General features: G+C 39.0%; 1 protein-coding gene across 1 annotated transcript in view; it reads right to left on the bottom strand.

Annotated features, from left to right (window-relative positions):
* Nucleotides 1-10,628, bottom strand: part of LOC111865441 (transcriptional regulatory protein AlgP) — an 11,737-nt gene extending 1,109 nt beyond the window's left edge. Inside the window, exons 1-4 of the mRNA XM_023853482.2 lie at nucleotides 10,496-10,628; nucleotides 5,912-6,510; nucleotides 5,581-5,708; nucleotides 1,746-1,922 (exon numbers count right to left, since the gene is read on the bottom strand). Of these exons, the coding sequence (XP_023709250.1) occupies nucleotides 1,746-1,922; nucleotides 5,581-5,708; nucleotides 5,912-6,510; nucleotides 10,496-10,529 (938 nt within the window). The 5' untranslated portion in view covers nucleotides 10,530-10,628. The remainder of the gene's footprint in view (nucleotides 1-1,745; nucleotides 1,923-5,580; nucleotides 5,709-5,911; nucleotides 6,511-10,495) is intronic.
* Between the last annotated feature and the right edge of the window lie 113 nt (nucleotides 10,629-10,741).

Here is a 10,741-nt window from a genome sequence, read left to right as displayed (position 1 = left end):
GCGTGGACGACAAGGGGGTAGATAGCTCCTCCCTTGTGTTCTAATTTCTTAAAGTTAGGCTTTCATTGGGTATTCTATGTGGCTGGGGGTGGACCTCTTGCGTCTTATCGCTGTGTATTTACTCATATGACCATCTCCCGTGGCCTAGTTAGCGGAGCGTCTTGCATACGGTATTACGCATGAATGCTGATTATCGCATTCTTAACCTCATTGCGTGTCCATGTGTTGTCATCTTTGCTCTTTCACTGCAAAACACTTTTCGCAAGTCTCCAGGCACCTAGGTAATGACTTAAATTTTCAATCCCAAATTTGATCCTCAACAATAATAATCATAAAATAATCATAAAATAAAAATATTTCAGTTTTGAAAAAAAAAATCATAAAATAATCATAAAATAAAAATATTTCAGTTTTGAAAAAAAAAAAAGGTGACAAATTTATTTTGAAGCGTTCCTCATAATCAGTCAATGTCACCCCATCAAGATAGATAAGATTTACCACTTAGGGCACTGAAAGTTTCTGTGGTGAAATGCAGTGAATCGCCATCCAGTTGGAAGTTAAATGGCACATCAGTTTCATGTTCAACTGTCAACTTCTGGATGACATATATTTGCAACATACCCAGAAGTATGTGAATAGTATTTATTTTCTCTGAGAAAAAGGTCCAATGTTGTGATCATGTAATAAAGTGCACCATATATTCACTATGAAAATGTCACACAGTTTCCACCATGACCTGGCAATTCTTCAACCCTCAGATTCTGGAACTGGTATGATTTACCTGACCATGACAGTGAAAAATTATTTCATCAGCAAAATATAACTGTCTTCAAGAAATTCAATACATTATCAATTTTTCTGAGTAAGAGTTAAGCAAGGCCACGTCACAGCTCAAGCAGTTAGTTGCTAGCTTCCCACCGTGGTGGCCCGGGTTCAATCCCGGGTCTGTTCAAGTGGGATTTGTGGTGGACAAAGTGGCGCTCGGGTGAGTTTTCTCCAAGGACTTTGGTTTCCCCTGCCAATCTTCATTCCACCAAATTCTCCATCATCATAATCACCCAGGGCAGGCTACAATAGGCCAATCAGTGGCCACCGTGCCGTGTGGACCCAGCTGGACTCCACCCCCCACTAAGCGAATTAAAGAAGGAAAAAATAAGAAGAAAAAAAGATTTAAGCACAGTTCACGCCCTCAAACTTTTCTGTACATTTCATGCGTAATCCGAATCCTCTAAGAATGCAACCCCACATAAATGAAATGTGAACTCAACAAATGAGCATGCATGAATCACAGTAAAATATACTCTACAAAATTCATATGTACCCTTTCTATTCATCTTCACACCCATTTGCACATTCTCTGGTCTAGAAAACTGAGATTAATGGCCATGGGAATCTGTTGCACTGACCATGCGACAAAGTTGGCACTAACTTCACCAACAAGCGGCGGTCGCTCATTCAGTATAGTTTGCTTGCAGACTACAGGCCATGGAGTTCATATTGTCCATTAAATCACAGATATACACACAATTCTATTTTTATCATAAATACTGCAATCTTAATATAACAGAAATATCAACAAGGTACCACACCACTATAACAAGAGGAACTTGTTACGAAATTCAGACATGTAAAATTGATGTGAATTAAAAGTGATGTAAAACAAGTGAATATAACATCTTACTGTACTATGACCACATAACCGGTTATCTAATGTACCTGACTGTATACTATACAATGAAATATACCTGATTAAGGTGTTGACCTTGGCCACATCAATATCATACAGTTTCTTCACTGCTGCTCGAATATGGTGTTTATTGGCACGGGTATGCACAATAAATACCAATGTATTATTGTCTTCAATTTTTTTCATTGCAGCTTCTGTCGTCAATGGGAACTTGATGATATTGCATGCATCCATACTGAAAGATGAAGAAATGGTCACAACTCATTTCAAAACAAATTATTCAATTACACCAAAATACTAATCCAACCTTGGCCAAATTAACCTTCTGGTAATGAAACTAATAGTTCAGAACCACTAAGAGAAGTCTGGCAGAAGCCTGAATAATACAATTCAAACTGACACAACCTCCTTTCCTGAGACCTATTTTACTCCCAAGAATAGTCTTGATACAAGTAGCATGTTAAAAATATTTATTTACTTCAGCTATTACCAGAGGAGCCCTGATATAAAATTTATCAAGCTGCAAAGAAAAGTAGTACAAATAAATTTATACACGGCTTTAACATGTCATTTGCCACAGACAGCCATGAAAATCCATTATTCTCATTCTGCTAGTTTGTCAAGAACCATTGACAAAGAATTCATGAAAACTATTTTTAAAACACAAGCCATAAAATGAAGATAAGTACAGTTCTCTTGCTTCACATGATCCTCTTGTTCATTTCTACAAGAAATTACTGTCCTAGTATCTTGTTCTCTTCCATGTTACATACTACAGTGGAATCCCCATTTAATGTTCTTAATTTTAAGGTTTCACGTTCAGTGCTAATGACATCAATTCAAGTATCTTGATGGTAAGTTTCCTCAGTTTAGCACTGATATGCATATTTCTCCAAAGAAATATTTAATGGGAGTATTGATGTACTTAAAAATTCTGTTTTTTTATGGTTACCTACCATAAGTGTGTCTATTAGTAAAAGTTCAGTAATCATACAACATGATTATGTGGAGGTACCACATGAAAACAAGTGTTTCTTGCTATTTCAAATTCTCCAGGAACTGGATATTCCAGTTCCATATGAATGGTCACCAATCACACATTACTGAAAGACTAATTGAATGCCATACAAAAAATATAGTTTTTTTGGACCAATGTTGAAATAAGGTCAAGGGAGCCGAGCGGTCTAAAGCATGCACTGTATTCACTCACTCGGAAGCTGGGATTGTGGGTTTGAATGCCACTCAGGGCATAGATGTTTAGTGTTTGTGTTTGTGTACAGGTAGAGGCCCTGTGATGAGATGATTACCCGCCCATGGAGTCCTACCGAATGTCTAAGATCTAGTAAACTGAAGTGAAACAGAGTGTTTCATAGAGGTAGGCCAAGGCCCAAATTGCAGCTGTAGTGACAGAGGGGAAAACAATGTTGAAATAAAGGAAGACGGATGAAGAACAATTACTAGCTGCAAGTTCTGCCAGAAATGCGTTATACATACAGGATGGGGCGCAGAAACTTCCATTTTGTGAAGACACATTGTGAAGGGAGGGGAGGTTGCAGGTAAGTGGGGATAGGCTCAGCGAACACAGCAGTTGCGGAAGTTTCTGCCTAATACCCCTCAGTAGGAAACATGAGGTGGATGAGTGAGCAGTGTGTTTGCTGTCAAATCCTGTTTTTCGAACAACCATTCCTATGTGGCGGTGCAGCGTGCGCTCCGTACTCACTTCGGAATTAAGCTCAGAGGTCCGGTTCCTGACTGTTTTGTGGGTAGAGAACTTTAGGACAACCGGGAGTGTGGTGAAAAAATCATCAGGACGACAACGGACTGTTACGATGCCAGAAAATGTGGAGGCAGTTCGACAGTCGATTTTGAGATCTCCAAGGCGCTCCGCTCGCAAACATGCAGTCGCCCTAGACAAATCCAGTCGTTCAATGCACCAAATACTTCACGAACATCTAAATTTCCATCCCTATAAGATGGCTGTTGTGCATGAATTGTCACCACGTGATTTCCAGAACCGAATAATGGCATGCGAAACATTATTGGAAACTTTAACCCTTCAAGCACCCGTTTTCTTTAGTGATGAGGCACATTTTCACCTATCCGGATATGTCAACAAGCAGAATATGTACTATTGGAGTGGTAACTGCTGTACAACGCATGCAGTAACAGGAGCAAAACACAACACAGAACATGATACACAAATGTATGTAGGAAGAATGCTCACATAAAAGAGGATTGGCATAATTCACGTGTTTGAGTGCGACATAGGATGAAACCTGAAAAGTTTTATTATTTAGAATTCATCGACATATATGACGAATACAGATTTTAGTCATCTTAGAATGAAGACATCATGGCATGCAGTACAATAGTTTAATGTGCATAAAGACAACTGAGGATGGCACATTAGTGCTGAAACATGTAGTGTGGAAGTGAAGAATAATGTGAAAGAGTGTATACGCTGTAAGATGGTTAGCATAAACCATGGACATGAATCAGTGTAACAGGATGCTAAAATATAACATTTTTAATATTTGTGGGATAAGTACATATGACTTCTACCTGGGCAAATAACAAAATTATTTCTCCAGTGGAAATATTAAAATGGTAGCACAATCTTTTAACATACTCTCAAGTGTAACCGCTCCACTGTCACTCACCAATTTAATAATTAGAATAATCAGTAATAAATATTAAGTGCAGGTAACAAGTAATACCAAAGCCAGTGGGACATAGTCACATTCTTGTTTTCAGGAATGGACTTATTCCAAGTCTTGATGTTACACAGGAAACACCCCCTGTGGCTTTTTCTGAGAAATTTTGCTTGTGAGTAGCACGGCGGCAAACTTTGAGAATTCGATCACTGACAGGTCCTGCACGTCGTAANAGTTGCCAAACAGTCGCAAGTGCCTCCTACTCGTATTTAATTCGGAACAAAATCTGTGTTTTTCGCTGTTCTGTATAACCAAATTCAGAGTGCTAAAGAAAGTGTAAATTGTAATAATAACGTCCGTTATACCAGGACTGTGCTAGACATGGACCTACATATAAGCATCCTTTGTATTGACTGTGTGTGCCATCAGGTGAAGGGAAGCGCTGATCGCAATAAATGGTCACAGTGTTTAAGTGTTAATTAGCATTGAACCAACTACTTCCCTCCCCGTCCTAAGCGAGGCCCTAGCAAATGCTCTGAGAAGGATCCCAGCTCTACCCACAGCTGAACTAGTTGACTATCACCTTTACCCCCTTTCCAAAATAAACCTCTGACTACTGTAAGCCGACACCACCTGAGCTTACTGGCGCCCAAACTAAGAAGAAGAAGAAGAAAGAAGGAGAGGAACGACGAACAATGCGTGACTAACCAATCAACAAGGGGGGGAGTGAAGGTGAGGTAAGGACGGTTAGAGAGAGAAGAGGTGGAGCCCAACGTAAGGGCTGGACGGTTACACAAGTTATGTTTCATCCTAAAAGCAAAAGACAAAGCTTCAACATATCATGCTAGAAACCAGCCACCACTCCTAAAAATTTAATCTTCAAAAACAACTTGAAAGTGGAACTTATTTAATAGTAACAAAAATACTTTTGCTTATTAATTATCATTAAAGATCTGTTACCACATACACTGGTAGAACAAGGATATTGAGAACTTCAGAATAAAATTTTAAATTAAAGAAATCTATAGGATGACCCAGAACAAGATGGCACAGCCAGCTACTGAAAACAATAGCTGGCATGAAATCAAAAAGGAAGCACGGTGAACAAGAAGAGACTACAGACTTTCATCTATTGTACAATCACAACTGCATACACTTTGGTGATTTCAGTCTGTCAACAATCATTATGGACCTAATGGACCCAGCATGTAAAGAAAAAAAAAAGTATGCCAAACTTACCGATTCCTTTTTGGAACAGATTTTCTTGGGTATTTTGGATGCCTTGGAGGCCGGAACGTCTTAGGTCGGTGGAAATGAACAGAAGTCCTCACCTTCCTAACACGTGTTCCATGTACACCCTTGGTAGCCTACAGAATGGGAACAAAATATACTCTGCCTTTTCTAGTAGTGATGACAAACAATTTTCACACTTAAAATAGGGTCAAAAATGTCAGAAATGTGTTTCACTTGTTTTCAACGATGTTTCAAAGAGATTCCCACACCTATTCATCATTCAGTAATTCCTGAATAGTAAAGCTATAAAATACATAGCTTACATGTACAAACTTGCCTTTTTCTGAGCCTTGAGTGCCTTTTGCAGTGCTGGTTTAACAACTTTTCCGCCCTTCTGTGACTTTGGAGCAACATCTCTCTTTGGTTTCTCAACCTTTTTCACCGTTCCTTTCACGGGAGCCTTTCCTGCAGGCTTTGCACCAGGTTTTGCTGCAGGTTTAGCTCCAGCCTTTGCAGCAGCTTTGGGTGCAGGTTTCCCTGCAGACTTCGCAGGTTTTGCTGCTGATTTGGCAGCAGCAGGCTTGGCGGCAGCAGGCTTGGTGGCAGCAGGCTTGGTGGCGGCAGCAGCAGGCTTGGTGGTGGCAGCAGCAGGTTTAGCGGCAGCAGCAGCAGCAGGCTTTGTAGCAGTGGGTTTGGCTGCAGCAGGAGATTTTGCTGCAGTGGGTTTGGCTGCAGCAGGGGACTTGGCCGCAGTGGGTTTGGCTGCAGCAGGTTTGGCAGCTGCTGCTTTTTGTGCTGTTGGTGGCTTAGCTGCAGCAGGCTTTGCAGCCTTCGCAGTGGAAGAAGTTGATGCTGAAGCAGCTGCTGGTGCTGCAGCTGGTTTCTTCTCTGTCTTTTTCTCTGGTTTCTTCTCTGTCTTCTTCTCTGCAGGCTTACCTGCCAGACAATAAATTTAAATAAGTACCAATACAAAATTACATGCACCAAAATTACTCATTACCATGTTACTGTATGTCTATGGGTTATTTACTGACTAGCTCAGACTACTGCACTGTGCATTTCCAGCTCAGAGTGTTCTACTTTATGAAACGACCTCTGATGCCTTCCTTGAGACACCATGCTCTCCTTACCCCATTTTGATGTTTCCTGCCAATCTACTTCCTTTACATGCTAACTGGGTTTGCAAGCACAGAGAAGAATGATAATGCATTTGTTACTTGGCTTGAGAAGCCCCTCTTTTATCTGGTGACCACAGTGACCAATCAGGACTCCTGGGCAGACACACAAATATGTTGTGGATTGGGGCTGTGAGGTGAGTGGAGTGTAGTTCCAAATTGTGTCTAGGCATTTTGATTTTAAATTTTTCTCTTGGCCCTTTTTACTGTTCTCTCACCACTGCTAGACCCCTTGGTTTGTATTTTTTTATTCCTAACCCTTAGTCTGATTGTCTATTTTGATTTACTGATTTTAGCCCTGTTATCTGTTAGTTATGCATATGAACTGCAACCACACCAACAGCAATGGTAACTACAGAAAATCTACTGGCTCACTGTGCATGTTATCGCCTCATTGTTTGTATCTGGTTTATTTACTGCATACATACTGAGTTCTACTGCAAACATGTCACTGAGTTATTTTCTTGTCCCATAAACATTCTGTCACCCACCTTTCCTTGCTTTATTACAGCATCAAATGACACAATTAATGAATGATCTGGATAGGGAAGGAAGCAGGAATAGTTAATTGGCGGTACTATCCCAATCATCTGCCTGATGAAAACCACAAAAAACGTCAGTACAGCTAGTCTCAAGACTGAGATTTTAACCTGGGGCCTCCCAATTATCAAGGAGCACTGACTTGACTGCAATCCTCACTTGTGTTGCTATGTTATGTTGTGTTCTTAAGAGAGTGTGGAAGGTGTAGAATGATTTGTGCATAGACTGAAAGTCTCACTGGTATTTATCCACTTACTTCTCTCAAGATTCCAGTTCTTGGATTCTACACATTCTGCAACTGGTTATACTCTTCTGCTGCTGTGTTAGGAACTGAATATGCACCGTTAGCTTACAATCATAAACATGACTAAAAAGGGGAAAAATTGTTAACTGTGTTGTGCCACGACAATTGCGACACAAAAATTTCTTCTTATATCTTACCGCTACCACCAATTTGTTGTGCCCTGATATGGGTCAGTGACTGTACTCACCCTACAGGACGTTTGTATATAACTCTTAACCTGTGCTTTGGAAAACATGCTGCACTAGGGGGATCCACAATTAACTCGAGTTCTCAAAACAACAACAAAAGTAATATATAATATAACAAACCACCAGTACATCAAACAACCCGAGTTCTCAAAACAACAACAAAAGTAATATATAATATAACAAACCACCAGTACATCAAACAACCTATCAATTCATACACAAACTTCGACTATACCCGTTTTACACTTCCTACAATTTAACTGTCCATAATATGCTAAACCTAAATGATACAAACCAACACTTTGTATTTCTTTCTCAAAACACCAAAATTTATATCTTAACATTAAATGATGGCTTATGGCCAGACTTCAGAACAAATGTCAAATAATTTTCTGTCTACAATATTTCAAAGTAAATAATGTAATCAATGTCGCCAATGGGACTGCAATGAAACCTCCCACTGGTTCTGATAATACTTGCGCATACAGTTCATCCATTGCTACTTCTGTCACAGAGAAGTCTTTGTCATGAGAACCTATAATTTCAAATAATTTCTCTCTACAGTTCACTTGTACTAGTTTTTCTGTGACTACTCACAGAATTTGTAATTTTAAAACTCTAGTTTAAATCTGCACAATTTTTAACCCACTTCCAAGGACTAGCTTATACACCACTGGCAAACTGTCTCTGAATTCTTCTCAACAACCGATGGTCCAAAATTCTCTGACGTGTGAACACAAAAGCTGTTCAAATAACACCCACTATAAACATTAACCCTTCAAACAGCTGGAAATTGCGTTCTTCCAACCATGTCACTTTATCGCATCTTCTACTTACAACTTTCCCAGACAACTTGCAGGATAAGGTTTCTTTGAAATGTGCAGGAACACACGCACCAACACTTTTACTTGTAATTTAAAACTCAGTACAAGGATGACATGCTTCTACTATTTCAAACTTTTTGTACAACCAGCAATTATTCTCATTACTTGAATTCTTGTCCACTACTGCTACATGGTTTCTACCATTACCCGAAGTCCAGTTATTTTCCACAAAAAGAACCAGCAAATTCAATCCTCCTAGAAATGTGATAGCTAAGATCATTTGCCTTTTCGTGCAAGATTCTATCATTTTATATGTAACAATTGCATAAATGTTGACAAACAAAACATTCAAATGCACGAGCACTTTCAAATTTCTTTAAATCACCAAACTCACATGATTAGCATTATCTACCGCCTCAAACCAACATGCCAGTATAAATACAAATGGTTACCATCCAAACTTAATTACTAAACCAGATACTGGTATCTAAACCATCACTCAATAATTCAGAATTACTCTGTTACACTCCAAGGTTTATACACTAAAATAGTTTAACCAATTTTATCCTAAGAACCCATTAACCAACCAAAATCAATGAACCAGAATCATATATTGCCAACCATCAGTGATTCGAACACAGGCAAGTACTCATGCTCACAAAAGAGGAAGACATCCGACTCCATCGCGTCTCCTTCCTACCACGCGACTGTTCTGAGCAGCTCTTAAAGTCAGAGTGTTCGCGGCTCCTCCCATCCGAGCCCCTCAAAATTCAACATCACGGAAAGGTGCTCGCGCAAAAACCAATAAAGTCAGCAAACTGTGCGGTGGCGAGACTTGCCTCGTGTTGTCACTTAATTTGTCAGCAATTTCTATAGACTGTACAACACCGGATGGCTAAAGAATGTATGGCGTCTCAACTCTGGCTTCCCAGCAGGTTTCCAACTTGTGGTTCACCTGACGTATTTAAATTTATAAAACTTATAATTATTTTCTAATTAATAAAACATAAATTTGACCCCTTGTTAGGATAAAGCATACCCATTAATAACCTGGGGCACAACAACCTGAACTGGCAAAACATTTGGAATTTTGATATAAACAGAGAAAATGAGTGGAAAGAAGAGGCTAAAAGTGTTCATACACCAACAATATCCCCAAATCAAACTGTACACTTGTCAATTATCAACTGACAAAATGTTCCCTGCAAACAATCCATGACTTGGTAACCAGACACATAAAAAAATATACCGGAACTGACTCACTCTTTAACTTATATCATTATTTACAATACAGTTTTCCTCCAACTGTTATGTGAAACTCTTAACACTTCTGCAGATCTGATAATTTTTTTCCAGATGAATGAGGCTCTGCCACTCAGTAGAAATGTATAATGAACAATAATAACACACACAACTTGAAAAAAATTAAACTCCGCACCAATCTGCATAACATGTTTAGTAGATGTTAGGGGAGTGTCTGAGGGGAAGATACAGGCACCTATGTATTCTGAATTTTTATCAATTTGCGATTAAAGGATGTCTACAAATATTACATGCGAACATTATCCATGTGCATACGTAGTGAAGTGCTCATCCAGCATGCTATAATACGCGCGTCGATACAAACTAAATTTTACCATGAAGATCCTAGTTGCATCGAGACTCGCCGACGCACTGTTGTATAATTACTTTTTGGCAAAGTTTTCATCTTCATTAACCTTAACACCAGACATGCGGCGTTAAAAGATATGCGCAGACCTCGTGGCCGTAATGTTCGAACACTTCATTGTGACTTGATCTTATTAATAATCATTATTCACTCAAACTCAAATTAAACGGGGTCAAATTATTAATTTTAGTAGCTAATAAAGTAATAAAATAATTACAAACCTGCTTTATCACTAGGCTTAGGTTTAGGTGCCATCTTAACAAACCTCAAGGAACTTTACGAACACGACTCCGCCACCAGGCAATGAAAGATAGGCGCACACACGTCAGATACTGTGGGAGTTATAATTTGTTTAAAGTTAAGAAATTTGTACTTATAGTAATTCTTTTATTAATAAACTATTAAAATTTTTCTGTATTTTGGATTAAAAATTCTGTACTTTATCACATATTACATTTACTGCAAAA

The sequence above is a fragment of the Cryptotermes secundus genome, unplaced genomic scaffold (assembly GCF_002891405.2).
Source record: "Cryptotermes secundus unplaced genomic scaffold, Csec_1.0 scaffold343, whole genome shotgun sequence".
Lineage (NCBI taxonomy): Eukaryota > Metazoa > Arthropoda > Insecta > Blattodea > Kalotermitidae > Cryptotermes > Cryptotermes secundus.
This window is presented reverse-complemented; position numbering and strand designations above follow the sequence as displayed.